We start from the raw sequence: 18418 nt of genomic DNA on the forward strand, positions 1-18418 counted from the left end.
TATTTTAGTTCATAGCGCCTCCAGCCCTCCTCCTCGCCTCCTCCGTCTCCTTGACTGTTTGTTAACCTTCTTCTCCTCAATCCTGTCTTCCTCTTCATAGTTCGCGTCCGCCCCACTGAGGGACGCATTTCTCTTTGAAGTCTTCCTTTAAGAGCACAATCAACCCCTTTACCCCCCCCCCCCCCCCACACACACACACACACACACACACACACACACACACACACACACACACACACACACACACACACACACACACACACACACACACACACACACATTCTCTTCACACCTCCTTTACAGGCCCCACCGACACCATGTCCATCCCCTCCTTGGTCAGGGGGTTTCTCACACACACACACACACGTACGCACACTTGCAGCCTAAACCTTGTTTAATCTTGAGGTTGCATGTGTGTGTGTATGTGTGTGTTTGGGTGTGTGTCTGCGAGTGTGAGTGTATGTCTGTGTGTGTGTGTGTGTAGGAAAGATTATTTCTCCTCTATGACCATTGGTGTGTCTATTGGTGTGTCTATGGTTTGAACTGTGCATGTGTACATCCATGTGTGTGTGTGTGTGTGTGTGTGTGTCTGTATATGCATGCATGCGTGAATTTGTGGGCTTGTGTGTTTCCATGTGCCTGTTTCCATGTGTACATCGTACGCATGCCTATGTGTGTGCGCATTGAGCGCATTGATGTCTTTGCACATGTGCAGAGGCATCCAGAAGGTAACCAGAAGTCTCTCTGGCTGGCTGGCGAAAGCCCCCCGCTGCCCTCTGATGCTCAGATAGATCCGCTGGTGGGTTTGTACAAGCAAGGACAGTGTGCAGGGCGAGGTACTGGATCAGCTGCAACCATCACTTCTCATCACTTCTTCAGAAGCAACGCAGCTTAGCGCTGAGCTATGGAAACACCAGCAGGCCACCATATTTCCTTCCCCATGTCCCTTTTTTATCCCTCTTTCATACTCTCTTTGTTTTCCCTGCTCTTGCTTCCTTTATCTGTCAATCGCTCTTTATCGCTGTACATCTCTGTCTCTCTCCCTCTCTCTCTCTCACCCCCCTCTCTCTTTCTCTCTCTCCCTGTCTTAGTCTCCCTCTCTCTCTCTCCCTCTGTCTCTCCCTCTCCTACTCTGTGTATTAGTGTCATAATAATATGATATCGTCCCATCTGTCGGGAGAGCCAGTAGGGCAGCATGTGGTTCCTGTTAGGTTCATCAGAACCCGATGTGGGAGGCCTTAGAGGAGAGAGAGAGTGAGAGAGAGAGATAGAGAGAGGCTGGAGATATGACATGGATGGCAGTAGGAGGGAACACAGTCAACCTGTAGGATAAGGCAATAAATTCCCCTGTAAGATAATGTCATAACACACCTGTTAACCTGTAGGATAAGCTGGGATAACGCCTGGTCAAATATATGATCTGTGAGCGTAGAGGAATAGCTTGAATTGCATGGTGCTACATGTGTGGCTTAGCTGTCTCACACATGGACTCAGGACTGTACACAAGGGCGGGTCCACGCAGTGGCCACGCCCACTGAATCTAGCATTTGTATTTAAAGTCCATTTTGGGACAATTGTGAGTTTTGTATTTGGCTGGGTGAGTTATACTTTTTATTTTGTCCTAATCTCAAGGTTGTAACTCGACATTCTCCTGTAACTCTGTTTGCACGCCAGGCAACCCAGAGGATAAGGAAACACTGGGCCAGGAGAAACCAAGCGCTAACGTTTTGGGGGAGTACTCACCAAAAACAGAACAATTCCTCAACTCTTGACCACAGGCAAGAAGTCAAGTTACAGAAGCAGTTCTTGTGATCTATCAAACGCCACCCGTGTTAACCCATCTTCTAAACACAAAACTGAACAACAATCACAGCGAGCCATTCGGGGAACCTCTTCCTCGCTGTTCTCCACTAATTTGTTCTCTGTGGCGTGCCGTAGTGTAACTCTACCTCACTGACCCGGGGTCACTGCTGCCTGCAGAGCTACGGTCTGCGCTGGGATCTCAGGAATGGAGCAGCGGTGTTTGTGCTACAGTCAGGATAACAATTGAAGGGAATATCCTTCTGCTGTGGCTCGGCCATGGGCAGCGTCAAACCAGGGAGGTCCTCTTTAAGATCACCCAGGGATCTCTCACTCCCTCTCAAAACAAGCCAGGTGAGATGCTACACACTAAGGCTAAGTGTGTAGCATCTCACCTAGCCTCTCACCTAGCTTGGTGAGATGCTAGGTGAGATGCGATGTCACAAGCAAGATGAGATGGTACACATTAAGGCTTAGCGTGTAGCATCTCACCTAGCCTCTCACCTAGCTTGGTGAGAGGCTAGGTGAGATGCTAGGTCACAAGCTAGGTGAGATGCTACACACTAATGCTGAGTGTGTAGCATATCCCCTAGCTTGTCTTGAACATCATAGCTTAGTGACTAAGATATGAAGTCCCTGTGCCGTGACCATTAACAAAAAGTTATTCGGCCAGAACTTCTACTGGTGCCACGGATTCAACCTGCACCGGGACACGTTTCCACCGCCATCAAAAGGATTTTACAAACCGTTTTCCTCTCCTCACGCAGAGCGGAGCCAGAGGGCGGATGGGGTGTATTCCTGAAACGTTTAATCACTCTGGACCGAGCCGACGACTGCAGTGAACACAATGACACAGCGCAGATTCAACTTCTGGATCAGGAATATAAGGAAAGTTTCACAATTAGGCCCACACCCAGAGTCACCTTTTCCAACTGTATTCCACTGACGCACTCTGGAATTGAGCTTTGCTCACAGTCAACAAAACATAGACTAACGCCGGGTTCACACACTACACGACTCGGTTGAAGGATCACGGAGGGCGTGTCTGACGTATGGGGAACGCGATCTGATTGGCCGACGGATCCGTTGCTGCCTGAAAAGTTAAAAAAAAATTAACTTTTTTACGCAGGCAACAGAGCCGACAAAACGGACAGACCCACAATGCATTTTGGGAACGTGGCGTAATAACCATTTCGGTGTAAAAGCATGAATATTAAAAGATGGCTCCTGAGTATTGGCCTTGTATTACCCGGTCTCTGTGACGCGTTCACCTTGGGATCCCGGATCAGATCAGGGCCAGACCTCTTCTCTGGTGTGTCTCCTGCTCCTCCGTCTCAGCAGCGTTATTAGATCAAGCCTTGAGCAGAGGGCCGCTCACAGGCTACTAAACATCTTATTCTCACTAATAGAATCTTTGATCCATTAGGCAAGTGCTCCTCAAAGGTCAGCATACTCTGTGAAGAAATCTGACCTTTACATCTGGGATAATTGGGATGTCTCGAGGAGATCTTTCACAATGCTCTTTATCTAATAGCCTGAGTGCTGTGTAGAAATAGCACTGTTATTACAGAGATGGGGGTAATAAGCAGAATGAGATGTGGGTCTATGTGTGTGTGTGTGTGTGTGTGTGTGTGTGTGTGTGTGTGCATGTGTGTGCGTATGCACGTCATTTTGTGTGTGTGTGCGTATGTACGTGTGTGTTTATATGTGTGTGTAGGTGTATGTAGGTGTATGTACATGTGTGTGTGTGAGTGTTTGTGTGTGTGTGTGTGTGTGTGTGTGTGTGTGTGTGTGTGTGTGTGTGTGTGTGTGTGTGTGTGTGTGTGTGTGTGTGTGTGTGTGTGTGTGTGTGTGTGTGTGTGCGTGCGTGCGTGCGTGCGTGCGTGCGTGCGTGCGTGCGTGCGTGCGTGCGTGCGTGCGTGCGTGCGTGCGTGCGTGCGTGCGTGCGTGCGTGCGTGCGTGCGTGCGTGCGTGCGTGCGTGCGTGTGTGTGTATGAACGTGTGTGTGTGTGTGTGTGTGTACGTGTATCTGTGTGTGTGTAGGTGGGGGGCCCCTGTAAACAGCAGACAGGGTTACATCTTAGAGTAATTACGCCGCATGCATCTCATGATACACCCCTCACTCGTCCAGGCTCTGCTTTTCCAGGCCAGCTTCGCTCTGACTGTGACTGGCTGGACGCCTTCCGCACTGGGGAGCTGTGAGATAACGGCAGATATGAGCTGAGTTACGGCCGCATCCAGCAAACCAAACACAACTCTCTGCGAGGAGAGGGATCAGCAAATTAGACAAGAGGCAGGATGAGGAGACATTAGAATTTGAGGACTTACAAAATACTTTCACACGAAAAACGGGAACGCTGAAAGGGGAGACGACCAAAGTAAGCAGACTGGCCCACAACGGGAACCTCTCTGATCTGATTAGATTAGATTGGACCTTCCACCATGGAAGTGCCAGGATGTGAGCATATAATAAACATAAAGTGACCAGGTTAAAAATATTAAGTAAGAATGGAATACAAATCGTATAGATTGATCTGCTACCTAACTTAAAAATATGCAACATTCAATAAACAGTCAAATGCAGGTTTCCAACTTTCAATTCAGGCTTCCTTCTAAGATATACCTTTTGTAACAGCATTGGGTGTAAACAATAAAAGTTTATGCAATAACATAAACATTATATGAGCAAGCCTAGGCCTATTCGCTGTGTGAACATATACTCGAAGACTTGACCACAGAGTTCTTCAGACATAAAGCCATAGGCCAGGTAATGGACTTTTTTCTCACCAAAGTCATTAAATTGTGAGTATGTCAAACAACGTGCTTTATCCCTGGGCCCTGCAGCGGCACAGCGCTCTCAGCTTTCATCTGCAGCAGACCTCATTAAGAACACGTATCTAAACACATCCCTGTGGTCTGAGTGTCCTGCCAGGACTAAATGAAACATGGACCAGTGAAAAACTACAGCCACTGAGTTCGCCGATGACAGCATGACTGAAACCATGCAGCCAGATATCATGGCACAGATAAGTTCACAAACCCCGACTTTGCCTGGGAATTGCCAGCAGAAACAGAAAAAAAAGTTCCTTCAAGACTTATTTTTCAGGCCAAGGAAAACGAGAATTCCTTTATTTAAAAACTATAACTCTGTTGAATGATCGTCTGTTTTTGGCAAGAGGAAGCTCAAATGATGTATGTTGAGGATAGCAGACTAAACAAACATATCCAGGCTGTGGATGGAGCAACACCGCCCCTCAGTGGACGGTGTTGCTCTGTTGGTCTGGGACAGGGATTGGAGGCCTGGACGTTGCCTCTTTTTGGCCACTGTTCTGCTAGTAGTCAAATTCTTTATTCATTGTATAGTCAGGCCCCTTAAAAATAAGCCCTTTATGTGTGATAAATGGTTCTGGTCTGGGTGTATTCTAATAGCAAAGGAACACGTATGCATTGATCATAGAAACCCAGTGCCAGTGCATGTAGAAGATCTGTGAGTTTAGCAAAGATCTGTCTGGCGAGCAACATGAGGATAGGTGGGTAGGAGGGTAGGGACAGAGAGAGCGATGGTGAGAGCGAGAGACCCCCGTAGGCCACCAGCCGTCCAAGGTAAGGATAAAAGCATAAAACAAATATTTATAAAAACCTGCCCGAAATTGTTCAGTCTTGGAAATATTGTTTTAGTTGAAATGATTTGACACAGAGAAGCACAGGGTTTAGGAAGGCCTATAATATGATCCAGGTTCACTCATCTTAATGTCTGTCAAGAGCTAATTGGTTCTGTCCTATTTAATGAGAGCTATTATAAGCCCTACAGTCTGCAGCAAGTTGCTCTAAAAAAATAACACCCGAGAACGCAGACATAAAATGACGATAGACATCCTTTTCTCTGAGTAATGCTGGTCGTGTAACACACAACAAATAACTCTGCATCCACAAGCAAGATGCATTTATTCAGATTCAGTCCATCATCTGCTTCAGAGACCTGTTAATTCAATTAACCAAATGGTAATATCTATAGTGGCAAGACAGGAGTGAGAAAGCTACTTAGAATAGGCCTACCTCAACAGATATAAATTGATACGCGGCAAACAGGCAGAATAAAAGATGCACGACAGGACCAAAGAAAATCAAACACTGCGGTTCAATTCAAAACGTTTCCCATCGTTATTTATTCAGACCGGTGAGAGCCAGAGAAACAAGGCGGAGAAATAGTGCAGACACAGGAAAAACAACTAACCCTCTTTCTCGAGAACAATGAAAGCCAACGACGACTAGCGAAGATCAGCCGAAATGTACCCAATGTAAATAAGTATGAATCTCGCCAAATACTGTCAGGCCAACACGAGAAAGAAAAGGAGAAGGCAAAAAGAACGGGTGCACGGTGATGTCAGGCAGAACTAACACTAAAGTGATAACTTATAATACCAAGAATAGTTGATGAGAGGGATAAGGCAAGGGAGGGGTGAGGCAGGACAGGAAAGGCAACATTGTAGTGTGTTGCTCAACTTCTAGAAATGTCACAACAACAACAATCAATACAAGGGAAATATCTTCATTGTTCATTTGTTGAAAAACCATAACATCGAAAAAACACATGCTAATACACCTCAACGTTTTGTGTTTCAATATATTCATATGTAAATGCTTGCTTATGCTCATACCAAAATATTCTGTAGAAACACTGTACTCAACTCGTCGGTAGAAATGCAGCCAGAAAATACAACTCGGGTACAATGTTGATCGGTGACGTTACAATAATTTAGGTCGCATCAATTGAACATGACCACTTTGAACACCTTGACCAGTAACACTGTCGGATCAAACAGATGGCATTTCGGTTGGAGGCTTTGAACTCGACAAGCACAGTAACAAAAAAACATAAGACGAAAACAACGTTAGTGTAAAGTGAGACGATCCTTTATGTTTGCATTGGCTGTGCTGTCTCGTTTGCCCGCCCGCTGTTGGCTAGACGTGGAGAGGACGTCTTGAGGAGCACTCATGCCTCAGTGAACCCCAACATGCCGGTCTCATGCCGTGCTATGCTGGTGCAGTGTGTACCTCTAAGCTCCTGCAGTACTGATGTCGGTGCAAAGCCATGTTCATGTAACGTTTGAAGAGGATTTGTGTTGCCTTTGTTGTGGAGGGTCAGGAGTGGCCTGAGCAACGCATGGAGACACCCTGTGAACCCTTGGGGTCGGCGTGATGGTGGGCGGACCTCGTCGCCAGGGCAATGTGCAGGGACCGACCAGGACGTGGTTGGAGGACGATGGTCAAAGTGAATAGGATGGGGTGATGGACGATAAGGAGGATATGATTGAAGTCACGCTGTAGTTAGGGGGAGAACGCGGAGGGGATGGGCTGGGGTGCGGGGGGGGGTTCAGCAGGTCTCCCTGGCCGGGTTTGGCACCTTACACATCATCAGGATCTGCTTCAGGGCCTTCTGCACGTCCTCGTCCATCTGGCCCTGCAACGCCACCAACACAAGTCAGGGGTCAATCAAAACCCACACACACAGTATATCCAGCACCTGCTTCAGATGGAACTCGCCACTTCACTTCAAACACCCTCAACAGACCAATTGATTTGAAAAGAAAAAACATGTGTATGTGTGTGTGCATGCATGCATGCGTGGGTGCGCGTATGTGGGTGTGTGCATGTGTGTGCACAATTGGGTTTTTGTATGTCTGTGTGTGTGCGCAGTGTGTGTGTGTTTGGCGTGTGCGTGCAGTGTGTGTGTGTGTACTTGTGTGTGTGTACGTGTGAACGTGTGTGCATGCGTGTGTATGTAAATGTGCAGTGTGTGTGTGTACCTGAACTGCATAAAGGAGATGCATCCTGTACACTGACACAATCTCGTTGTGCTGCTTCTTGGACTCCTAGGAAAAGCACAGGGAATAGTTTCATCACTGGTCGTTTTTGTCCAATCCAAAAGCTTAAGTCATGAACCGAGTCGTTTGTCCTAACCAACAACTCTGCTCAGGAAGTTCTGCCTACCGCTAGCTGGTACTGGAGCTGTTTTATTTGCTGCTGCAACATCTCCATCTGTTGGTTTTGTTGGTTTTGCTGCAACCTCTTGGAGGCGGGACTAGCGGTGTAGGACAGCTGTGATAGGCTGTTCAAGGCGTCCTTCAACTTCCCTACTTCCCGTGACAGGTCATCAATCTGGAATAAAAAAATAACAATACTATTAGCTATCCACGCAAGCAGTTGTGTTCAGTGCTGTATAGACAACAACACTTCAAGTAAAGAAGTTAAAAAAAACGAACACAACCCTCTGCATATTGAGTCACACATGACCAAAAAAAACAAGAACAAGATGTGACACAACTGCTATTTATAACGTTATTCCCAGCAGGGCTCAGAGGAGATCTGTCCATCGACGCCCACTTCAGGTCTCACTGAACCAGGGGGTCCGCCGTTACCACGACAACAGTCCCCACAGCCAGGCACCAGAGCAGGGGGCCCGGGTGCGTCCTGCTGGCGGCGCCCGCCCGCCCGCCCATCCACCCACCCGTTTGTTCTTCTCCCTCTCGGAGCACTGGTGGTTCTCCACCAGCTGCTTCAGCTGGGCCACGCCGTCCTGGGCCTCCGCCAGCCTGGAGCCCAGCCCCTGGTTCTCCTTGTCCCGGGACGCCACCTCCTCCGTCAGCGCCTCCCGCTCTGCCCGGCTCTCCCGCACCTGGGGGGGGGGAAGTGAGAATCAGAACCTTATTCCATCCTCTTATTGATCAAGTACACAAGAGCAACATCTTAGGGTTGGTTTTTCCAAAGTCACATAGCGGCAACAATACAATATAAAGTAAATAAAGATAAGTAAAAATTAAAATATGTACAAATAAATAGCATCAATAGCTCACAAAAGGTGTAAAGCGTAAGTGTAAAGTGTTCGAACGGGTTAGGGGAAAGTATGGGAGCGACTGAATGTGAAGTATAGTGCTTATGCTGCACTAGTTTTATATTGACACGACATTGGGATGACATGGAAGTAAGGTATTAAGCTTTATGGTAAACGGTATCTGTTCCTTCCTCATGACCTCCATCTGCCAGCCACTTCTCCTCTCCCCCAACTTCACATCCCAGTCGCTTTCTCTCCATTGAAAACATTCTGTCTCCATTTGGATGAAGATGAACATAATCACAACCCACAACGTGTTGAATAGACACTCTCTGAGAAAGTCACGCAGTGTCAGTTGTTGCAACAGTGTTTCATAACATGGGCTGTCATCGGTGGTTTACTGAATGGGAGGATTCTATGAAAAGATCTGAGTCATCCTCCTCAGCTCCACCTCTTGCTCCCCCACCACCTCCTCCGGCTTTACCGCTTTATCTTCCACCTCCTCCTCCAGCACCACCTCCTCCTCCTCCTCTTCCTCCCACAACCCCTCTACCTGCTCCACCCCGTCTACCTCGTCCTACCTTCGCCTCTTCCTCCTCCACCGCAATATCCTCCTCCTCCTCCTCCTCCGCCTCTTCCTCCTTCACCACCTCCTCCTCCTCCTCCTCCCCCTTACCTCCTGCCAGACGGCGGCAGCCTCCAAGGCCATCTCGTCCTGCTTCCTGAGGGCCCCCTGGAGGAGCTGCGTCAGGCGGCCCACCTCGCCCTCCAGGCCCTGCCGCGTGGCCTCGTGTTGCAGCCGGGGGACCGAGTCCTCGGGGGCGAGCTCCTTCTCTGCGGACAGCCTGGTGGTGGAGGAAGGACAAGGGAAGGATCGGCATGTGACGCGGGCCTATGACGGGTCAGCTGTGTGTCATGCTTCCAGTAAATCTTTAGTCTCTTTAAATCCATGTATGGGGGAGTGTGTGTGTGTGTGTGTGTGTGCGTGTGTGTGTCTGGTGGGGGAGTCTACTTGTTGCAGGCAAAACGTTTATAGTGTAGATTTACACATTACAAACAATACAACTAAAAATAATAATCACAGAATAACCAAAGCTGTGAGTCTGTCTAAGGAGACGAGCGTTGGCAGATCCTTGTTCTACTGGAACAGCACCAGCTTCTGCCTAAAGCACATTCAACATGATTACTGTGGCGACAGTATAAAGGAACATTCGCCCCATGGGAAAGTATGGTTTCCAACGACACATCCAGCCGTGTAGATGATTAATGTGCACGGATTACGAGGAGCCAAACCTATCGCTGTACGCTACGCACACACACACACATGTACATATTGGGCCTAATATCAAACATATTGGGCCAGACCACAGCGGGCCGCCCTGTCAGAACGTACCCACAGGCCGTAATCACGTCTGTGCTTCCACATGTGGACGAGCGCAGAGGGAGAGAGCGAAAGAGAGAGCCCGAGAGCCAGAGAGAGAGCGAGAGAGAGAGAAGGGGCCAACAGGGGGACTTGATGGTTGAGCTGTTAATGCACCAGCATCTCTTTCCCCCCGGCTCGTACGAACACGTGATTGCCCGACGTGTTACGATTATATAAAGATGTTGGCTCCTGCTAGGAATACAAAAAAAAAGCTCCAATATGTAGCTTTGCGGAACATCTTTTGTACATTAAGGCGCTTGTAAAGAAAAAAATATCAGTTTTCTGTACGTTTTTTCCTGTAAGATCGCTGGTGTGGTAGATAGCAAAGCAGTGGTCATAGACGGACGAACAGAGGCCCCTTGTGATGTCGCACAATGTGTTGCTGAATGGAAACCCAGATGAGTAGCTCGCGTCCGAGTGCAGGGAACAGTTTCAGAAGATACTGAAGTGAATAATAGTTGTTCTCCCTCAACACACCTGTTCTGCAGGGCATCCACCTGCAACTTCTTCTGGGACAACTCCTCTCTCAGGCCCTCCGATTGGCTCTCCAGCTCCTTGATGGCGCTGCCTAGCGACGAGACAACCCGGGAGTGGTCGTCCAGGGAGACGGACCTCTGGGCCAGGACCTCTGCCTCCTGCGTCAGTGCCACCGACTCCTGATTGGCCGCAGACAGCCTCTTCTCCGTCTCCTCCAAGGCAGCCTGCAGCTCCTGTACTCTGCTGGTTAACACCTGCAGCTGCTGCTGCTGCTGCTCTAGCTGTAATTGTTGCTGTTGTAGTTGCTGTTGCTGTTGTTGTTGTTGTTGTTGTTGCTGTTGCTGTTCAGATGAAGGGGAGGTCGTGGGGGAGGTGGTGCTCGCGGTGGTGGAGGAGTCCTCCAGCTGTTTCTGGGCGGTGCTGAGCTGGCTCTTGGTGTCGCTGTAGGCGTGCGACAGCTCCAGCAGGCGGCACTGCAGTCCGGCGATCACCTGGCTCATCTCCGCCTTCATCTGCTCAAAGTCCTTGGCGGCCTCCTCCACGGGCACCGTGCCCCGCAGCGCCTCCTGCAGGCAGCGGCCGGGATAGCGGGTTGGAAATGATACGGGGGAAAAAGGAATTTGATTGAAATGTGCACAATATAAAAGGTGTTCGGGTGAGATTTCAGAGCTATTATTTGAGTGCTGTGTAAGAAATGGACAAGCCTAGAGTCAGCGATTAGTGCGTGCCATGATATAAATATTCTGTGAGAATATTTGTTTTGAGTTGTCTGCGCTTGCCATGGTATGAGGTATGGTATACTTAAAAAAAGACCAGTCCTGGCCGGGGCCGTAGCTAGGGTATAAAAAATAGTGAGGTCAACAAGTCTCAACTGAATTTAGCAGTTCTCAACCGCTGATTTTGTGTACAAATTATTTTTTTAACTCTGATAAATAATCACAGAGGTCCGGACTCATAGCTTGCTACGGGCATGCTACTGGCTAACTTTTATGCAATTTTGCGGCGGGAACAGAGTTGATGTTGCTCATCTTACTGTTTTCACAAGAGGCGTATGGAGCAACGCTCCCTTATATTGGAAAATAGTGAAGCGTGACAAATCCCCTTTAGCAGTTTCCTGAAGTCGCTATGTTTGAAGTCATTTTTTCACTTTTCCTACCGGGCCAACATGCATTCTTCTTTTGTGTTTACCTGGAGCATTCTGATCTCCTCCCGCGCCTCCTTGTACAACTCCTCCATGTGCACGCGCCTCCTTTCCTGCTCTTCCCATTTCCCGCTGGCCTGCTCCTCCATGTTGGTCCTCAGCACCTCCTCCAGCTGTCTGACCCGCAGTCCCGCCCTCTCCTGCTCGCTCACCGACTGGGCGAGGTGGGACTTCAGCTGCTGCACTTCCTGTTCCAGTGACATTCTCCGCCTCTGGTCTTCCTGTCTGTCAATCATCATGTCACCTTCTCTCTCTCCTCCTCCTCCTCCTCCTTGCGTTCTCATCTCCTCCATCTCCTCCATGGCGCGGTGGAACCTCTCCTGGGACTCGGTGAGCTTGGCCTGCAGCTCGGCCAGGCTCTCCAGCAGGTCCTCCTCCCGGCTCCTCTCCCTCTCCCGGCTGCGCTCCGACCCCGCCGCCCCGCCCGGCTTCAGCTGGGCCTGCAGCGAGCGGTTCTCCTTGCGCGTCTCCAGCAGCTTGGTCTGAACGCCCTCCAGGGCCTGCCTCAGCAGTCCGATCTCCTCCTCCTGGGCCCCTCCCCCTCCTCCTCCTCCTCCTCCTCCTCCTCCTCCTCCTCCTTCACCCTGTTCCATCGCTGCGACGCCGTCCCCCGGTTCGGGGACCCCCGCGTCCTGGCCCTCCAGGACCGGGGGCCGGGCGTACGACGGGTCCGGGGTCTCCGTGTCCATGTCCTGGGTGGAGTGGAAGGAGGCGTTGGAGGTCATGCTCCCCGGGCGGCCGCTTTCGGTCAGGGCCTCCGCTGCTGGGAAGGACGGACGCTTCTAGAAAACCCACGGGAGAGAGAAGGGGGTTTGAGTGGGATGGGTCTCTGCGGCATGCGTGTGCAACACATACACACGTATGAATGCTCACGTTTGCACATGTACATGTACACGCACACACGCGCACACACACACACACACACACACACATCACACACACACACACACACACACACACACACACACACATCACACACACACAGGGGCCTAAAAGAGGTGATTGGGACCCCTCTCTACCTGCTGAACAACAAAGCGAGTCGTGACAGGTCTAAGAGAAGGCTAAGCATCTGCCAAGAATGCAAATGGTGGCTGAGTTCAATGGCTGTTGAACACCCAGCCGTGTCTTGGGAGGTTTTCTACACAGCCCAGGTGGCTTTGAGCCGCCAAAGCTGAACACAAAGGGCAGGAGGAGAGCCGGTTTTTGTTCTTTAGTTTTTCCTTTTTCTGCAGATTTGATCAGACGCCAACAGAGGACTGGACAGCCATCTATTTACAGTCTCCTATGTTCGTTTCACCAATAAGAGCAGAATAACATGAATGTATTTCGACTGAACCCTTGTTTTCTTTACTGTGTGAATCTCTCCAGTATCCCTGTGGTTTCTAGCAGTTAATGATTACATCACACACCACATCTCTCACTGCCACTGATCCCAACCCGTTGTTCCTGCGGTGTTCCCAACGTGGACCTTGGCCCTCTCTTCCTTTGGCCCGGGGCCAACGGTCATTGTAAAACACACCGTGTGTGACCACGGTGTGATGAACATACCGACACGACCGCCGTGTTTGCTTTGGCTCACCTGCTCGCCCCGCCCGGGGTCGGTCGCCACGGGAACGGCGTGCTCCACCACGTTCTTCAGGTCCTCGATGGTCTCCAGCAGCAGGCTCCTCTCCTCCTGCAGCTTCTCCACCTGCTCCTTCAGAGACGCGTCCTCCTCCTCCTCCTGAGAAGGAGACAGAGGGAGAGACAGAGAGACAGAGAACAGAGAGAGAGAGAGAGACAGAGAGAGAGCAGGGGTGTGTTGGAGAGGGGAGGGGAGAGAGGTAGGTGTGGGGAGGGGATATAAGCAAGTGAGGGTAGGGGAGGAGAGGGTATGGGAGGGGAGGGGGGGAGAGGGGAGGGTAGGGAAGAGAGGGGAGGAGAGGAGAGGGGAGGGGATGAGAGTGTGGGACAGGGAGAGAGAGTTATGTGTGGGGGGGGGGAGAGGGGAGGGGAGGTGGGGGTCGGGGAGGAGGGAAGGAGAGGAGAGGTGGGAGGGGAGTAGGAGGGCCAGGGTAGGAGATGAAGGGTGACATGGGCAGCAATGGGAGGACGCGAGAGGAGCATAGCAATTAGAGGAGGAGGAGAAAGAGGGACGGACCAGCCGACGGGGGGAGAGGAGGGGAGGAATGCAGAGGGGTTGAGGTCATCGGGGCCTTGCTGCAACATACACGTCAGACATGAACCCTGGAACACATGTATGTGCGGGACACACGGGGGCGTATGTGCCGCAGTACCCCCCCCCCCCACTGTGGGAAGCCAACTCCCGACAGTGATCGAGAGGGGGTTACCTTGTCGGGGAACTGCTGGCCGCCGTCTCCCTGGCTGGGCCCGGGAGATATGGTGAAGGAGGGAGACGAGGGGGCGGAAGTCTCAGAGTTCTTCAGAAATAGAATCAAAGTTACGGAGGGAAGTTCGCTTTGGATAGTTAATTGTGTTTGATTACTTAATAAGAACCAAGAGTAAACAATTGGACCACAATACATCTCCAGGGTTAGTTTGAGAGTATCAAAGACAAGTATCGAAGGAAATGAAACATCACGGTAGAGAATGACAGACACACACACACACACACACACACACACACACACACACACACACAGACCCCCTCCCCCCCGCAGACACACACAGACCACCCCCCCCCACACACACACACACACACAGACCTCCCAACCCCCCCAAACACACACATACACAGACCACCCCCCCCCCCCCCCCCACACACACACAGATGCACACCTGGCCCGCACACCACCCACACATGCACACAAACAGCTGGTGCAGACACACACCTAGGACAGACAGGGTGCCATGTGTGGTGGGTGAGCGTGTGAACGGGTGAAGCGTTAAGGTTTACCTGCCGTGAGCTAACGGGAGGCGGAGGGGCCTTTCGCTTTTTGGGCGTTGTGATCCGATCATCGCTTAGCTTAGCTACTTGATCATGCTGAGTGGAGGAAGAGGAGGAGGAGGGGACACCAGGGGAAGGGGACGGAGGTCAAGGTAAAGGAGAAGGCAGTGTATTTTAGTAGTGGTTAGTGAAGGAAGGGTATGCTTGAAGTTGGAAAATAATGTGGTTGTGTTTTCAGGCTGATCTGAAGAGATTTCCTGTAGACATTAAATGGTGTAGCCTACTACTATGTTTCCCTTTAATGACACATATTTAGTTGATTACACATGTTTATAAACCTATATTGAACTACACATATATAGGATTTGAACGATTGAGTGAGTGTAACTACAACAGACTTTAATTTAAATGAAGAAGAGATATGAGAGTTTTGATTGCAGATTTGTGATCCTGCTTGCTAGAATCATCTGGAACATTAGTGGTCACGTTATCCTGAAGAAGAAGGCTTCTTACTTGGGGGCTTTTAGGAGATCTTGTTTCTGTGAATAAAAACAACAATAATAGTTTTGTATAATTTGAAAATGAAAATTTCAATAAGCTTATATTTGATGTTAATGCAATTTCCAACAGTTTGGAATAGGGTGGCTTTTTATGGCGACGTGATGTGAATGTGATCCACATTCACATGCGTGAAAACAAAAATACAGCGAGAGCTTGCATACAGTACATGTCCTGAAGGTGGCAGTGTTGAACCCCTAATAGGTGTAATACCAGCTTGTACCATGAAATTAAGCCACTTCTATCATAGTTATATTACACTATACAGTAACTCAACCATTAACACAGCAAGACAGAAACTGTCAAATTTGATCCCTACTAGAGATACAGTAATACATGCATGTATGGATGCATGCATAGTGTGTGTGTATGTGTGTGTTTGTATATGTATGCATGTGTGTGTGTGTGTGTGTGTGTGTGTGTGTGTGTGTGTGTGTGTGTGTGTGTGTGTGTGTGTGTGTGTGTGTGTGTGTGTGTGTGTGTGTGTGTGTGTGTGTGTGTGTGTGTGTGTGTGTGTGTATGAATGTGTGTGTGTCTCACCTGGTCCCTGGTGTATCTGCAGGGCGGCGGTGAGGCAGGCCCTGGTCTCGGGGCTGGGGGCCAGCTGGGCGTAGTGCTGGACGTCGTGGCCCTGGGAGTCCACGGCCCACGGGTCAGCCCCCCTGCTGAGCAGGAGGTCCACCAGCGCCCCCCCGCTGCTCTGGCTGGCTAGCATCAACACCGTCCTGCAGGAGAGACACACACACACACACACGCACACACACACACACACACACACACACACACACACACACACACACACACACACACACACACACACACATACACACACACAATACACACAATACACACAATACATACACAGAAAACACACACAGACACACAAACACGATAATCAGAAAATAGCAAACACTACAGTAACACAAGGGTATAGAACAAGTGAACTTGCCAACATGTTATTGTCCTTGCTGGTGATCTGCATTGTTCTCTGGCCAATAACTGCTGCATTGACATTACTATAAAGTGTGTATGAGAAGGGAGGGGTAGAAGTATAACGCAGTGGTCGGGGTGTACCAGGTTCGATCCCAGATGTCTGCAGCCGGGCCTTTGGCCTCCCTGAGCAGAATCTCTACCATTGTGTGCTCCATCATAGTATGGATGTAAGGGACTTGTGAGTGGCTTTGGGAACAGTGGTGCCTGCTAAGTGGCTGGGTAGTCACCGTGTGAATGCTTGTATGGGGAGGGATCCGGGCCTATAGGTGGTGCGGGTGTGGGGGTGTGGGCGTGTTTGAATTGGCTTGGATTGGCTTCATATCATACCTGCCGTTGTTATCCGACGCAGTGATGTCAGCGCTGCAGTCTAGCAGAGCGGCGCAGGCCTCGGTGTGGCCGTGTTGGGCTGATAACAGCAGCGGGCTGAAGCCGTCCTGTGGTGGGGGGGGGACACACACTAACACGTCAGGACGTAGGACGGGGATCACACACATTCAGTGTGACAGGGAGTTGGGAAGTCTGTCTTTGGGGGGCGGTTTTTGTCCCACAATAAAACGGAATGAATGCTATGGAAAACAACAGGGTCATCTAATACCAACTGGGTCGGTACACACACACACACACACTTTACCTCACTCATTCAGAATTCAGAAACTCTCCCCCTGACACCCCTCACTTCCTCTTCTCACTCACAAACCCATTTCCAACAACCCCCCCCCCCCCTCACACTAACAAACACGGCACACACGCAGACACACACACACACACACACACACACACACACACACACACACACACACACACACACACACACACACACACACACACACACACACACACACACACACACACTCACACACTTTGCCTCACTCATTCAGAAACTCACCCCCTGACACTCCTCACTTCCTCTTGTCACTCATAAACCCATTCTCCAACCCTCCCCCCACACACACACTAACACACATGCACACACACACACACACACACACAGGAAACAACCCTCTCACACACAGGTCTTGCAGGTCAATGTGACAGACGGACCAATGATGGCTGCAGTAGCAGGGCAATGTCCCTGTGTGGTCATAGAACTCAGACTGCACACACATAAGGAAGCAGGCGTCCACGTCCACAGGACAGACGGGTGCCCAGAAAAACAGGATATGCGTGTCAGTCTCGAGTTGTGTCATTAAGCAACGAGTGGATAATAAACGCTGAGAGACGAATGAAAACAATTACAGCCATTCGGCTAAATAAATCAAGTTAAGATGTCCCAGGAATGGACCCTGCGTCACTTCTCCCAGTGTTTCCCATGCACGGTTCTTCGTCCTGTACGCCGGCTACTTTTCAAACCAACACCACCGTCGTAAACGTTCAAAGTGGCCCGAGCGCCCCAGTAAAACATGTCAGCGCGGCTTAGGCTTTTATACGACATGGCTGGGCAGGCCGCGGGTCTGGCGGTGCAGGGCCATGTTGTGGTCTGGGGGGACCGCTGGTGAAGACTTCAGCAGCCCCGGCCCGCAGAGGGCCGCTCGCTCCCTGCGAGAGCCCGGACCCTGAAAGAGTTTTCTCCTTTTACTTTCTTCCTGGGTTGTTTGCATAACTAAACCTTGTTGGAACCGAATCCTCTCGCTGAACTTCTCCACAGGGGGAGAGGCTCTGAGAGGGTGATGGATCACGGTGTGGACGGACGGTCGCACCACTGAAGGGTTTCAGCAGGATTATTGTAGTGGACTAGCATTCAGGATGGGTGTTGGTTGGATTCGGTTGCTTCATATGAATTGTTAAAATACGACCCAGCTGTGTGTTCTCACTTAAATCATGGCACAAAAACAGACAATAAAGACACTAAGCTTTGATTAATTACTCTCAGTATCTTGAACAAACTCAACCATAATGACTAAAGGACAGCATGTCCCCACTCGATGGACTGTAGTCTGGGAATAATGCTTAGTTTAAGCACCACTTTAAAAGGAAAACAACATCATGAATGCTTTTGATATCCCATTATGGGCCAGATACCGTCGAGACACAAACGTTCTCTTCTCTTTGGCTGTCTGTGTTTCCTTAAGTCAAGTACGCTTTACAGACGTGATCGCCTGGTGCTGAGAAGCTGGCCTTTCCTCCTCACCCTCCTGTCTGTAGATGATAGACAATAGATTGCAGACTTTAGACTATAGATAATAGACTATAGACTAAAGAATATAGATAATAGACTACAGACTACAGAATATAGATGATAGACTTTAG

General features: G+C 49.9%; 1 protein-coding gene across 2 annotated transcripts in view; it reads right to left on the reverse strand.

Moving 5' to 3' along the window:
* Positions 1 to 5767: 5767 nt before the first annotated feature.
* rai14 (retinoic acid induced 14) overlaps positions 5768 to 18418 on the reverse strand; it is a 41187-nt gene continuing 28536 nt past the window's right edge. The window contains exons 8-20 of one of the 2 annotated variants that reach the window (XM_056587926.1): positions 16499 to 16605; positions 15719 to 15903; positions 15134 to 15159; positions 14630 to 14716; positions 14064 to 14153; positions 13313 to 13456; positions 11721 to 12515; positions 10533 to 11098; positions 9309 to 9477; positions 8309 to 8476; positions 7792 to 7959; positions 7608 to 7673; positions 5768 to 7261 (exon numbers count right to left, since the gene is read on the reverse strand). In XM_056587926.1, the coding sequence (XP_056443901.1) occupies positions 7175 to 7261; positions 7608 to 7673; positions 7792 to 7959; positions 8309 to 8476; positions 9309 to 9477; positions 10533 to 11098; positions 11721 to 12515; positions 13313 to 13456; positions 14064 to 14153; positions 14630 to 14716; positions 15134 to 15159; positions 15719 to 15903; positions 16499 to 16605 (2658 nt within the window). In that variant the 3' untranslated portion in view covers positions 5768 to 7174. The remainder of the gene's footprint in view (positions 7262 to 7607; positions 7674 to 7791; positions 7960 to 8308; positions 8477 to 9308; positions 9478 to 10532; positions 11099 to 11720; positions 12516 to 13312; positions 13457 to 14063; positions 14154 to 14629; positions 14717 to 15133; positions 15160 to 15718; positions 15904 to 16498; positions 16606 to 18418) is intronic. The other variant, XM_056587927.1, reaches the window with a different exon arrangement.

Source organism: Gadus chalcogrammus, chromosome 4 (assembly GCF_026213295.1).
Source record: "Gadus chalcogrammus isolate NIFS_2021 chromosome 4, NIFS_Gcha_1.0, whole genome shotgun sequence".
Classification (NCBI taxonomy): Eukaryota; Metazoa; Chordata; class Actinopteri; order Gadiformes; family Gadidae; genus Gadus; species Gadus chalcogrammus.